This window comes from Pseudochaenichthys georgianus, chromosome 17 (assembly GCF_902827115.2).
Source record: "Pseudochaenichthys georgianus chromosome 17, fPseGeo1.2, whole genome shotgun sequence".
Taxonomy (NCBI): Eukaryota; Metazoa; Chordata; class Actinopteri; order Perciformes; family Channichthyidae; genus Pseudochaenichthys; species Pseudochaenichthys georgianus.
Genome location: NC_047519.1, coordinates 35,563,917 through 35,578,426, shown reverse-complemented (window position 1 = coordinate 35,578,426; position 14,510 = coordinate 35,563,917). Strand labels below are relative to the sequence as shown.

At 47.8% G+C, this 14,510-nt stretch overlaps 2 protein-coding genes across 4 annotated transcripts in view; one reads left to right on the top strand and one right to left on the bottom strand.

Annotated features, from left to right (window-relative positions):
* LOC117461733 (SLAM family member 7-like) overlaps window positions 1-14,510 on the bottom strand; it is a 69,205-nt gene that overhangs the window by 33,188 nt on the left and 21,507 nt on the right. The window lies entirely within an intron of this gene.
* LOC117461734 (SLAM family member 7-like) overlaps window positions 1-14,510 on the top strand; it is a 45,374-nt gene that overhangs the window by 14,880 nt on the left and 15,984 nt on the right. For 2 of the 3 annotated variants that reach the window (XM_034103622.2, XM_034103625.2), the window contains one exon: window positions 8,517-8,628. In XM_034103622.2, the coding sequence (XP_033959513.1) occupies window positions 8,517-8,624 (108 nt within the window). In that variant the 3' untranslated portion in view covers window positions 8,625-8,628. Of the gene's footprint in view, window positions 1-8,516; window positions 8,723-14,510 lie in introns of those variants that run through there. The other variant, XM_034103626.2, reaches the window with a different exon arrangement.

Here is a 14,510-nt window from a genome sequence, read left to right as displayed (position 1 = left end):
CACCGACACAGCGCATGCGCATGACGGTGGTGCCTTCACAACCCCAGCCGGCACTGCGCATGCGCGTGACGGTGGTGCCTTCACAGACATGTCAATTGTCCGCCCTTTGAGAGAGGCTGTAGCTGCTCTCAGAAGGGGAACAGTTGACGGACTGTTTATTGTTTTTCTTTACATTTTTTTGAGCTGCGCCCTTGGCTCGAAGCCTGGATGCGTCAGCGGAAAATGTTTTATGACAGAAAAATCAATAAGTGTGTGACATGTGTGTAGAGGCTAAGCCAACGCTTTAAGCCTCTGAGGATCCGCTTGGTGGGTGTAATTGACGCACACAAGTTTGCTGCTGAATAAATGTTAGAAACCAAGTTTCCAGTTTGAAACAGTCCATTTATTTGCTTCTTTTCATGTTCACCACATGATATTACCGTTTACACAATACCGTTCCTTTGCTTGTAATCCCGTGTTTGTGTGTGTGTTCTCCGTGTGTGCTCCGTGTGTGGTCAAAAACTGTATGGGCCTTCCGGCGGAACCTCTCCCCAACACACATAGGTTCCTACCTTTATACCCACAGTTAATTGGCTCCTACACACCAGCCCCTAATTGATAGTACAGGTATCAATTGAAAACAATTATGGAGCCAAATGTAAAAATCATATTTCAATACATAGAAATGCACATCCTACACTTCCTGTACTAAACATAGTTTAGTAATAGGTCGCACAATAATGTTGGTCTTGGTCTGTAGCTTGACAGAGCGCACCAGTCCTCCTTTGTCAGGAAAAACCTCCAATACTTTGCCAAGAGGCCAGGAACCGTGGGGAGCTGAGGAATCCATGATGACTACAATATCACCAGCGACTATATTCCTTTTCCTTTGGATCCACTTTTGCCTCTCTTGTAGCAACGGCAGGTATTCTCGCACCCAACGCTTGCAAGTAGATCTGCCCCTTCTGATTTCCACAGGTCCAAAATAATCCACTCCAACATTGGTGAATGGAGGTAGATCTGGAATAATTCTCTCCTTTGGAAGATCCGCCATTTTTTGCTCCATAGCTCTTCCATTGTAACGTCTGCAAAAGTGGCATGACGATATGATCTTCCTTATGGCAGAGTTAGCACTTGTTATCCAATATTTTCTTCTCAAAGCAGACAGTGTATGGTTTCTACCGCTGTGCCCTAGTAGTTGATGAATGTCCTTGAGGATGAGTGTGGAAATATGCTGCTCTTTGGAGAGGATCAGTGGATGTTTCACCTCCAAAGGCATTGCTCCTTTGCTTAGCCTGCCACCAACTCTTAGTAGTCCATCTTCCAGAATCGGATCCAGCTTGTAGATGGAACTGTGTCTGCTAACTGTTCCTGTTTCAGATGTTAAAGAAGTGATTTCATCCTTAAACCTATGCTGCTGACCGTAGCGTATTATAGCCAACTCAGCTTCCAAGAGATCTTTAGGTGTCAAGATGTGACTCTCCGGGTTGACTTTGGGTTTCAGTCTTTTCACTTGACCAGCTTGTGCAGAGGGATTCAAATCCTTTCTTTTACGACACAACTCCAACAGAATTGTCTTCAGCCTGATAAACCAGGCCACCGACACTTTGAGCTTTTTCCAGTCTGAGAAGTAAGTCATGAGCTGGTCTGTTGCATCAAGTGATCCATTGACTATGATATTAACCGAGGTATCTTTACTGACTTCTGGGTCAACCAAATCCAATATGACATCACCGCCATAATATGTAGGCCATTCTTCTTCAGATTTGACAAGAAACGTGGGACCCTCAAGCCAACTGCGGCTCTTCAGAAAGTCGGGGATCTTCATTCCTCTGGATGCAGCATCAGCTGGGTTGTCTTTGGTTCCTACATGCTTCCATTGACATGGTCTTGAAACCTCTCTTATGGTTGTGATCCTATTTGCCACAAATGTGTGGAAACGCTTGTCCTCGTTGTTAATGTACTTCAGAACTGAAGTACCGTCTGTCCAAAACACAGACTCATCCAAATGAAGTTGAAGCTCTGATTTTAACATCATATCCACTCTGGCAGCCAGAACAGCAGCTGTTAGTTCCAGTCGTGGAATGGTCACCATTTTTATGGGTGTAACTCTAGCCTTTCCTAATAGGAAAGCAACATGAACATCACCTTTGCAGTTCATTAGCCTGATGTAAGTTACAGTCCCGTAGCCATTTTCACTGGCATCAGCAAAGTGATGTAGTTGAGAGTGTATGGGTTCACCGAAGTCCTTTGGCTTCATACACCTGTCCACTTTGAGTGATGCCAACAGCTTAATGTCCTCTAACCACCGTCTCCACTGGTGTACGATATCTGGTGGAATAGCATCATCCCATCCACAGCTTCTCCAGCAAAGCTTGTGTTGCATTATCTTGGCTGGCAAAGTGACTGGTGCCAAAATACCCAAAGGATCATACACCGAGCTTGTTGTGGACAGCATGCCACGTCTGGTTAGAGCCTGCTGTTTCACTTCCATCTTGAATTTAAAGGAATCTGACTCGACGCACCAGAGTAGTCCCAAAGCTCTCTCAAGAGGAAGATTGTCTCTATCCAGATCCAGGTCCTTTAGCTCTTTAGCCTTCTGCTCTTCCGAGATTGTCTCCAAAACTGCCCGACTATTGCTGATCCATTTTTCCAGCACAAAACCTCCTCTTTTACAGAGAGCATTAAGATCTTCAACCATTTGTATTGCTGCCTTCTCTGAGCCCAAACCCATCAAACAGTCGTCCACATAGAAATTTCGCTTAACTGCTTCAACAGTCTCAGCAGAAAAGTCAGACTTGTTGTCGTCAGCAGTTTTCCTTAGCGCATAGCTAGCGCAACTGGGAGAAGAGACAGCCCCAAACAGATGCACCGTCATTCTGTATTCCTGGATCTCTCTGGTGAAGTCTCCCTCTGGCCACCAGAGAAAACGAAGGAAGTCTCGGTCTTCTTCTGTGACTTTGACCTGGTGAAACATAGCCTGTATGTCGCCCATGAACGCCACAGGTTCCTGCCTGAAACGAGTGAGAACTCCAAGCAGTGAACTGGTGAGATTGGGACCTTGATAAAGTACATTGTTTAATGATGTTCCTTTAAATGTGGCACCACAATCAAACACCACTCGGAGAGAACCTTTTCGTGGATGGTAAACACTGTGGTGTGGGATGTACCATAATTTTCCACTGCCACAGTGCTGCTGTGTTGGTACCTGTTCAGCATAACCCTTTTCAATCACTCCATTCAGAAAGCTGGCATATTCCTTATGCAATATTGGGTTACTCACAAATCTTTTCCTCAATCCAAGTAGCCTTTGCTTTGCAACTGCAAAGTTGTTTGGAAGAAGGACGTCAGGTGTCTTAAGCGGCAACTTCAGGCTGTACCTGTTGTCCTGTAATGTTGCAGATGTATTCATGATTTTCATAAATGTTTGGTCTTCCCTTGACATCTCTTTTTCCTCTGAGGGCTTTTCATTAAAGTCATGATTATACTGACTGCTAAGCATGAGCTCCAATTTGGAAACAGAAATCCTATTCACCACAACAGAAGCTTGCTCCATGTCAACATCGCTGCCATTGCTGCTTCCATGTAAAGGACCATTGATGGCCCATCCCAACACTGTTCTTATAGCGTATGGGCCATTTCCACAACTGTTGACAATTTCCCAAGGTTCCAATATCTTGGGAGCGTTGGTTCCAATCAACATGTCAACATTGGCATTTATGCTGGGGATATGAACTTTTGACAAATGATTCCACCTCTTAACATCTGCGGCTGTAGCAATGTGTTCTTTGGTTACTGGCATTTGCTTCTGTGTGAGGACTTCTGGAAGAGAATAAAAGTTATTTCCCTCAAGACCAGATACCTCCATCCCAAATAAGGAGTAAGCTGGAACGACCTTTTTCTGTCCCATAGTCTTCAAAAGAAAATTAGTTATTTTTCCTGTGACGTTTAATCTGTGCATGAGATCTTCTGAGCAGAATGTGGCTGTGCTTCCAGGATCTAAAAATGCATAGGTCTGTATAATCTCACTTCCTTTTGTGGACTTGACCTGCACTGGAATAATTGAAAGAATGCAGCCATCATTTCTGGCCCCTGTACGTCCACATGTCTGAGGGGGTGCTTGTGATTTATCGGTTTGTCCCAATTCCACATTAGATGTATTTATGTGGAGCGCAGTAGGATGTTGCTTTTCACAAACCTCACAGATCAAGCGTTGTTTACAGTCCCGGCTTATGTGTCCAATACACAAGCATCCAAAGCAAATTCCTTTCTCCTTTAGAAATTGAATTTTGTCTCTGTGCTTCCTTTTGCTGAACTGCTTACATCTGTCCAAAACGTGAGTGTTGTGATCACAACAATGACACACCAAGCTCTCCTGTGGTTTTGAGTTATTTGTCGTTTTAATTCCGACCTCACTCATTGGGAATACTGTAGCGGCAAAACTACTTCCTTTCATTCTGTTCTTTGATTGTGGCTGAAACATGTTGGAAGATTTGATAGCAACTGATTTATGTCCTGAATCCTCGATGTCTCCAAAGATCGGATCAGAAAAGGACTCGTACATGCCTCTCAATGAATTTGACCAAGTCAATGAAATGAGCTCTGTTGTTTGAGGCTTCCATGATGTTATGAGCTTTGTTTCTCCATTGTTCCCTTAGTTTGTATGGCAACTTGAAGACAACCATTTTCATATTGGAGGGCATATCCAACTCCTGCATGTGCTGAAGTTCTTCCATCACATTACCACATCCACGCAGAAATAAAGCATAGGCTTGTAGTGCTTTAATGTCTTCTGCCTTTGTTATTGTTGGCCAAGCTAGAGCCTTTCCTATGTAAGCAGCAGCGATCTTGTACTTGTTCCCAAAATGTTCTTGCAAAAGACCCTTTGCCACAATGTAGCCACGTTCTGGAGCCATATGCTGGCAGCTACGAACCAGTTCCTGTGGCTGTCCTTTTGTGAACTAAAAATAGTACAAGCAGTCGGCTTTGCTGGCTTTGTTTTCCACTCCTTGTTCAAATGCTTTAATGAAAGCCTTGTACTGAAACAGGTCTCCATCAAAGATAGGAATGTCTCTTGCTGGTAGAGACAGTAAACGTTGCTGGTGAACCAGTGCAGCTGTTATTTCATTTTGCTTTTGCATTATCGTGAATAAACCTTCAGGTGGAATTAGATTGATTTGCTGATGGTGATTTTCCTGTTGCCTTTCCCATGCAGTTGATTCACCAGTTATCAACCCATGTGATGTTCCCAGATAATGTTGCTTTTGTACATACGCATCTTCCTTAAATGCAAACTGCCTTTCAGCTTGCTTTGGTCCCATGTCCACCTTTGTTGGTTTGCTGGAGGATATTTGCCATGATGTGGAATCATACTCCTTTGCCAGGGGGTTAAGTATGTTTAACGATGCCAGTTTCCTTTTTTCCTTTTCCAGGTATGAGTTCATTCCATTTGTTGGTGCAAGCGAGGAACGTCGTGAATGTGAACCCTGTAAAACTGCTAGCCTAGCAGTAGATACAGCTAGCTCAGTTTCCAAATCAAGCTTTTCCTTTTTCCGCTTTAATTGTAGCTTTAATTGTAGCTCCTGTTCCTCCAGTGCATGCCTCTCAGTTAAGCCGGCCATGCGAGCAACAATTGCAGCCTTTTCTGCTGCTGCTATAATTTGTGCAGATGAAGTTGTACTTGACTTTGTACTGCTGTCACTTTTGTTTGAACATTTACCAACATTAGAAACACTGTCATCAGGATTGATATCATTATTATCAGCAGTACCTTTGGTTTCACAAACCCACACCTTGATTTGGACAATAAATTCATCATTGAACATCATTTTGGCTTTAAACCATGTTTCATGTCTTTCTCTTTCATCATGTGGCAATAAACCCATTAAAGTGTCATGCATAGACCTGGCTTCAACACACAATTCAATATAACCATCCAGAGCATTTTGAACCTTAGCATGTTCAGCACTTAACATCACATCTTTTATACTTGTTCTTAATTTGCTAGCTTTATTTAGCTTAGCCTTTCTGCCATTTTGCAACCTCTCAAGTTTTTCCGCAAGTGCTTTGGCAGAGAGTTTAACTACCCGCTTAGTGCTTTGCGCATCACTACAGCCGGCCACGCTATCCAGCTTGCCAGCTGCTGGCAGCGCGTAATCTGACGCGCTGTCAGCTGCTGGTATGTCCGCAGAGCGCTCCTCCATATTTGAATGTCTTAAAGTCAAACGGATTGTCACAAATCAATCAGTACAATACAAGCGCTTATTGTTCATCCTTTTCACAACCAATGCATTGGAATTACGCCCCTTATGTGTGCACACAACTTAATTCCTATGGCCATTTAAACCGGTTGTAGCGCGCTACACATACCTCCTTAGATGAACGTAGTTCCGTGCCAAGCGGCGAAAAGCTTCCCGGCACCATTCAGCGCGTTGCTCCTGTCGCCTTCCTGTGCAGCAGATGAGCAAACGAGTTGTAGCCGTCCTCCTCTCGGCGTCAGGTGGCTGCTAACAGCTGTGCAGCCGGCGTGTTGTTTTCCTCCTCTCGGCGTCAGGTAGAAGGTGAGCAGCCGCTCTCAGCGTTCCATAAACGCAACGAAAAAATGTCCTCTTGTGTTACTCCAAAAAAGGCAAGTTTTTGACTATTTGTAGAGGCTAAGCCAACGCTTTAAGCCTCTGAGGATCCGCTTGGTGGGTGTAATTGACGCACACAAGTTTGCTGCTGAATAAATGTTAGAAACCAAGTTTCCAGTTTGAAACAGTCCATTTATTTGCTTCTTTTCATGTTCACCACATGATATTACCGTTTACACAATACCGTTCCTTTGCTTGTAATCCCGTGTTTGTGTGTGTGTTCTCCGTGTGTGCTCCGTGTGTGGTCAAAAACTGTATGGCCTTCCGGCGGAACCTCTCCCCAACACACATAGGTTCCTACCTTTATACCCACAGTTAATTGGCTCCTACAATGTGTTTATGCGGACTTGAGGATGGTGTTGAGGCATCTGTTGAGGCATCTGTTGAGGCGGCGGGAACACATTTAGAGCTGGGGAACCGTAGACTTCCAGCTCTGTCACAGAGGGGAGAAGGAGGGGCTGTCACGCCGCTCGCTTCTTCTTCCTCGACTGCTGGCCGAAATTCTGGGTTGGCTGCGCCTGGGCTGCAGCCGGAACCGGAGATTTTCTAGGCCAGCTCACCCTCGTCCCCTGCCTGGGCTGGGGACTCGGGCGGACTGCGACCTCTGCGTTTTCGGTATTTTGAACCGAGCAGGGACGAAGGGCTGCCGCTGCGAAGGGCTGCCGCTGCGAAGGGCTGCCGCTGCGAAGGGCTGCCGCTGCGAAGGCAGCGGCTGGGCCATATATCCTCACAGAGCTCCGCTTGGTATGCGGTTAGCAGTGAGGAAACGTTCAGAGCCCTGGCGGACAACGCTGCGGCTCTGTAGGACCGTTCAGTCATGGTCGACTGGAAACGGTCCACCTTCGCTGGCAGCGTGGGGTTCCTGCTTGGTGACGGGCCCATCCTCGGTAGGAGGCAGTTCCATCGGCAGTATGCGGAGCAGGCCGAGCCTCCGCGGGCGAGACCATGGTGAGGTCTCACCGGGAGCTCCCGCCTGGTGAAGCGTGGGGCTCCGTTCCCACATCTCTTGCCGCCACCGGGTCCCGGCCTGACACGGCGTGGGATCCCGGTTCCGCAGCTGCCGCTGTTAGTGAGCCCCAGACCGACACAGTGAGGGGCTCAGTCTCTGCGGCGGACGCCCCCGTGTCTTGATTGCCAAACGGCGAATCAGTGGACATGAGGGAGTCCTGTTCCAACAAGCTAGCTTGGTGTACTAGCCGTCGGTGGAGGCTCTTTCGGGTGAAACGGGCACAATGCCCGCACGAGCCGGGGTTGTCGATAGCCTCCCGGGCGTGTTCCAGCCCGAGGCAGGACGAGCAGACCTGGGGTGAGTCTGTGCCTGCTATCTTCAACCCGCAGCCGCATCACCGAGCCTCCGAGTCCCTGACTCCTCTGGTGTGAGGGTGAGAGGCGTCCATCTTGTTCGCCTCGTGGCGTGGAGAGGACCAGCTCGTAACAGGTACGTCGTTGAGAGAAAAGTGTTACCAACCCATCCTTAATCCGGAGAAAAAGGGACGGTGTGGGTCCTTTGTTCTCAAAGAATATTGACTGGTGTGTCAATATACTTCTAATCCTTTTCTCCTCCGTGAGAGAGAAAAAGAAAAGCGTCCTCGCTACCGTGTGACGGTAGTAAGGGGAAGCCAGCTATCAACAGGTGTGTTGCTAGCTTAAAAAATCAGACCTACCTTACTTTCCCGGGAAGAGAAGGGCGAGGTCGATTTTAATACTAACTGGCGTTAGTACTACCATCTTCCTGCGAAGCAGGAGTAGCCGGCGAGTAGCCGGCGAGTACCCGTCGACCGAAATGGGTATTTGGGTTCAGTCTGTGGACCGTTAAGCTTGTCCGGCTACTGTAGAGATGTTCTCTGAAGCGAGAAGAGGTGTTTGAATGACGCATGACTAACTTTGACTTTTGTTCTGTTCCAGTTCAGAGCTCCAGCCCGGACTCAGGATCCAACAGATGATGAAGATTCAGCTCCGCCTCTGTCCACCACCTACGCTTTGATTGGTCCTCACACTGGACCAGTGGCGTAACAAGGTTGTGATTGGCCCCGGTGCAAATATTTTTTTGGGCCCCCCCCCCCAACTCAGCGTTGCTTGCTTGCATCTCTCTCTCTCTCTCTCTCTCTCTCTCTCTCTCTTCTCTCTCTCGAGGAGCGAGAGAGACGAGAAGAAGCGAGAGCCTAGCGCTCTCTTCTCTCTCTCTCTCTCTCTCTCTCTGTGTCTTCTCTCTCTCTCTCTCTCTCTGTGTCTCCTCTCTTCTCTCTCTCTCTCTCTACTCTCTCTCTCTCCTCTTCTCTCTCTCTCTCTCTCCCTTCAAAATCTATTTCAAACTCATAACAAACAAACAAAATTCCCAAAGTTGTCTTGAAATTAACGGAACGAAAAATATAGCCTACTTCTGCTTTCTACTTGAATGTCGCACTGCACCCGCTTTGCGATTATGTAGATTATCTCATTTTGAACAGCTGGACTCAAGTATTTCACAGAACCTTGTGGTCGCTCAACAAGTTCTTTCAGAACCGGATCGTAACATGCTAAAAGTTCTATCATACTGAGAAAGTTTCCACTGTTGGGCTGTCCTTCAGCCCAGGAATCTCCCTATGTCCTCTAAAAGCCAAGTTACAAGTGGCCAGAGTGATTGTAATGTTGACAACACGCTCAAGTACCTGTCTCCAGTAATTAGCAGCATTCCTTGCATTCCTCTCCATGTTTGCATCGATTCTCCCGTTTTTCTTCCACTGTTCATATATGACACACGCTTCGACATGGACCTGAGATTGTACATGTGAGTCAATCCTCGCAGACAACGCATGTCCACGCATCACTGTAGAACGGTGCACCTCGGTCTGCGAAGAGCCAGCACGGCTCACAATAGGCACAGTCCAGGGTGGGGGAGTAACACAGCCATGTCCGTGGCAGTTTGATACCTGCTCTGGTAGTGGTGGTGTAATACATCTCGGAGAAACACCTGTTTCCTTGATGTGTGTCTCTGGGGAATGGGCCGGTAGGCCTACATGGACCGGTTGCTATAATATAGCCTTTGATCTTGGCGTCGGGGGTCTCAATAGCGCCATAGAGTCCCCTATCGGTTGGGGGCGGGGCCCTTGCGGGAACTGTAGGACCACCGCCGGGCACAGCCAAATCCATCCTCTCCTCCTGGCTCGTGGCTGGAGAAGAAGGTCGCACAGCCACGGATACAGCTTCACTTGTGGAGCTAGATGATGGTGAGGCAGGTGAGCTATCGTTAGCCTCCGGCTGCCGCTGCACATCAACATTACCAACGTTAGCGTTCGATTTCGAGAACGATGTATGACAAAAAAAACTAATTTTGTCTGTTTAGCCTTTACATCTCCTTGTTCTCTCTTGTCCTTTCTCTTTTGAGCGCCGCTCTTGTGTTTTGGTTTGCTGTACATTATAAATGCAAGCTATTCAATTTGTTATAATTCTGCCGATCTTGCTGCTGCTATAGCTGTGTAGTAAATATAACTTTTGATGTTGATTAAACGGTTCGCTCGTCACGCAAGGTATCACATGACAGGAAAGGGAGCAAGGTCATTGGACAGACAAATTAAAAATGTATTTAGGTTGCTAGGTTACTTTGAAGACCGCGTGAACCCAATGGTCAATGCCATTGGGGCCCCAAAATAAAATATATATAAAAAAAAAAATGTGCACCGGCTGTACCGTCGATATTTACGCCACTGCACTGGACCCGCAGCACCCACTGAGACTAGAAACACAGCTCAGCTAGAGAGTGTGTACGCTCAGGTAAAAAAGAGCACACCAGGTCCTTGAAAAATGATCAGGAGTCGTGAAATGAAATACATTTAAACACTTTCACTCTTCTTCTGTTTTAAAGAACTATACTTTTAAATGCAGCAGGGCGAAACCTGATTTATAAAAAAATACTGTGTATTCTTTTATGCCGTCGCTAATGCAGTTGCACCAACATTGATTTTGCTAAGTGAGTGTACCTGCAGGATTTTTTCTATTTGAGGTTGTTTCTTCATGGTCTGAGGCACTTACTGTGAGACGCTTCTTGATAAAGGTTCCAGATGGATAAATGTGATGTAAGTATGTCATATAATGTAATGTGAGTGTATTAATTGACAGCTCAGCGGTTGGACAGCCGATTTGTTACAAATACGCTGACCAATCACGAAGCGTATTTTCTTGACTGGCAGCAAAACAACCAATCACAGCAGCGCTTCTCCGGCTGGCTCTGTCCAATCGCAAACAAGAAGTGCTCTCCCTAAAGGAATACCCTTTCCGTAATTTTTAAAATGCTTTAGTGTTTTCTGAAATGTTGTTTTGACTTGCTCTTCAGGGCCACCATACAAAGGTAATGGAAAGTAATTACTGGAACAAAAATATTATAAGTAATAATAATAGTAATTTGTTCATTTGCATTAACATCATAGATAAACACATAATAGATAATGAAAAATATAGGAATAAAAAATCTTTATTAAATGGTGCATGTAGCAGAAAATGCATTCATTCAAAACATGTAAACAAGCATAAAATATACTGTACAGAGAAAACTAAATATGTTTTAAACATCTTGATCATACAAATGAAAATGTAATTTATGTTTTTTGAAAACCTCCGTAATCTGAAGGCATCAAAAATGATTTTACATACAAACAGATTACTTGCAGCTTCTTGAAACTTGAGGATTTACTAGCGACAAATGCGTTGTCAATACACATGCAGATACATTGTAAATGTAGGCCTACATATTTATATCCATGTTTGCTGCTTGCAGCCTTGAGGCCGCTCAGTCGTTGTTGCATTTCTACATTTCTTGGTGTGCCACAAATTGTGGATCCATGAAATATCATCAAAACAGCAGCAGAAATGTTGTACCCCTAAGAGCTTGAATATGCACATTACAAATAAAACAGGGACTCACTAGTCAGACAAAGTTGATGGTGTCTAAAAGAATATATATATATATGTTTTTCTAGAAAAGAGAGGGATACTGTTTATGTAAGATTGGTTGCATGTAGCCGTGGTCCCCGACCTTGAGTTGGTCGCCATTCTATACTATTATTATATTTAATAGATACCCCCTCACTCAGCTGTGATGATTCACATTTCTTTCATTAACTCTTTGTAACTCTATAACTCACCCTTAATATAAATGCATTTCAACATTTACCCTTATTGTGAGCTAAAATAATAAAATGAAGACTCGTTTCTAGCTGTTTCAACATATTTTGTCGAGCTCTTAACGAGACACTTGAGCTTGCCTGTCTTTCATACGCTTAAACAAGTCTGGAGGGATATATCAACCACACATGCCCTCACATTTGTGGCAGTTTCAATAGCAGCTGCACATACATGGATGTAGACAGGTTGTTGTAGGTTGCAAATGTGACTGTTAGCATCGAGGAAGTTTGCCTTTCCGTGGGATTTATGACTAACTGTCAAGATCTGTCTGTGTTGTGTTTCGTCTTTTTCTGTCTTTGTTTTTTGTGTTTTGAAAAGTGTTCACCTCCTGTTTTGCCTGTTGCCTTCTGTCTGTTTTCCCTCCCTGATTACCCGATTGTGTTCACCTGGTGTCCCTGTGTGTTCTCCTCCCTCCTCACCTGTGTCTTGTTTGCATGATTAGTCTTGTGTGTATTTAAGTTCTGGTTTTTCTGTCTGTCTTTGTCGGTTCGTCTTGTGTTATGACCTGGTCTTCGGTGTGTGTTCTGTTCTGTCTTTGTTTCTACTATAGCCTTGAAATAAAGAAGATATTTTTGACACTTTAATCTGCATTTGGGTCCTGCTTCCTGCACACACCGTAACACTACGAACCGACCTGAGATATGGGCCCAGCAGATCCGTTTGAGCAGGAACTATTGGATTATACCTTTTCTTTGTCTGACTGCGCTCATCGATGGATAGGAGCGGTCAGGGTTCAGCAGCGAGATGCTGCTCTGGCAGAAGCATTCAACCTGACAATGAAGAATCAAGATTTGGTTAAATTCTTACCTGCCTGGCTTTTGGATTACCTCACGGTTTGTTTTCCCGATCCTGATAGACCAAGGTCTCCAGATTCCCTTTTTGATACCACACGCATCGGTGTGGTCCGTCTGGCGTCAGCCCCTGCTTCTCACCCAGTGTTTGCTACAGTCCAGGAGCCATTTGCTGGTACTCGTCTGGCTTTTGGATGTCCACGGAGCCTCCAAACGGCTCCTAAAAGAAGGAGTCGCAAGGCCAGGTTAGCAGCACGAGCCCAAAGAGCCATGATTCCATCCTCAGTTCTGGCCCCAGCAGCCATGGTTCCGGCCCCTGTTCTGGCCCCAGCAGCCATGGTTCCGGCCCCAGTTCTGGCCCCAGCAGCCATGGTTCCGGCCCCAGTTCTGGCCCCAGCAGCCATGGTTCCGGCCCCAGTTCTGGCCCCAGCAGCCATGGTTCCGGCCCCAGTTCTGGCCCCAGCAGCCATGGTTCCGGCCCCAGTTCTGGCCCCAGCAGCCATGGTTCCGGCCCCAGTTCTGGCCCCAGCAGCCATGGTTCCGGCCCCAGTGCTGGCCCCAGCAGCCATGGTTCCGGCCCCTGTTCTGGCCCCAGCAGCCATGGTTCCGGACCCAGTTCTGGCCCCAGCAGCCATGGTTCCGGGCCCAGTTCTGGCCCCAGCAGCCATGGTTCCGGCCCCAGTTCTGGCCCCAGCAGCCATGGTTCCGGCCCCAGTTCTGGCCCCAGCTGCCATGGTTCCGGCCCCTGTTCTGGCCCCAGCAGCCATGGTTCCGGACCCAGTTCTGGCCCCAGCAGCCATGGTTCCGGGCCCAGTTCTGGCCCCAGCAGCCATGGTTCCGGCCCCAGTTCTGGCCCCAGCAGCCATGGTTCCGGCCCCAGTTCTGGCCCCAGCAGCTATGGTTCCGGCCCCAGTTCCGGCCTCGGCAGCCATGGTTCCGGCTTCAATTCCGGCTCCAAAGCCGGCCCACACAGCCATGATCCAGGCTTCAGCTCCGGACCTTACATCCATGTTTCCGGCTCCAGAACTGGATCTTACAGACATGGTTCCGCCTCTCAAGTCCCCTCTCGAGTCTCCTCTCGAGTTCCCTCTCGAAATTCCTCGAAATTCATCTCTCGAGTTCCCTCTCAAGTCCCTACTCATGTGCCGTTGGAGGTCCCGCAGACTGCTCTTCTGCCGGGGGTCCTGCCAACCCTATGTCCTGTACCGTTGGAGGTTCCGCTGGGGGTCCTGCCAACCCTTTGTCCTGTCCCGTTGGAGGCCCCGCCGACTACTCTCCTGCCGGGGGTCCTGCCAACCCTATGTCCTGTCCCGTTGGGGGTCCCGCCGACTAGTCTTCTGCCGGGGGTCCTGCCAACCCTATGTCCTGTGCCGTTGGAGGCCCCGCCGACTACTCTTCTGCCGGGGGTCCTGCCAATCCCTTGTCCTGTTCCGTTGGAGGTCCCGCCGACTACTCTTCTATCGGGGGTCCTGCCAACCCTATGTCCCGTGCCTTTGGAGGTTCCGCTAGAGATCCTGCCAGCTCTATGTCCATTACAGTTGGAGGCCCCGCCATCACCTGTCCTGCCAGGGGTACTGCCAACCCCTTGTCCAGTTCCGTTGGAGGCCCCACCATCATCTGTCTCGCCGGGGGTGCTGCCAACTCCTGGTCCTCTTCCGTGGGGGGTCCTGCCGAAGCCTGTCCCACCGGCTCCGGTTCCTGTTCGGCCGACACCGGGTCCTGCCCGGCCTCTGGAGCTGTTTGGCTTTCGCCCCACCCTGAACTCTGCCTTGTCCCCGGGCCGTCCGCCCGAGACCCCTTCCTTGAACTCTGCCATGCCCCCGGGCCGTCCGCCCGAGACCCCTTCCTTGAACTCTGCCTTTCCCCCGGGCCGTCCGCCCGAGTCCCCCTTTTTGAATTCTGCCTTGCCCCCGGGCCGTCCGCCCGAGTCCCCCTTTTTGAATTCTGCCTT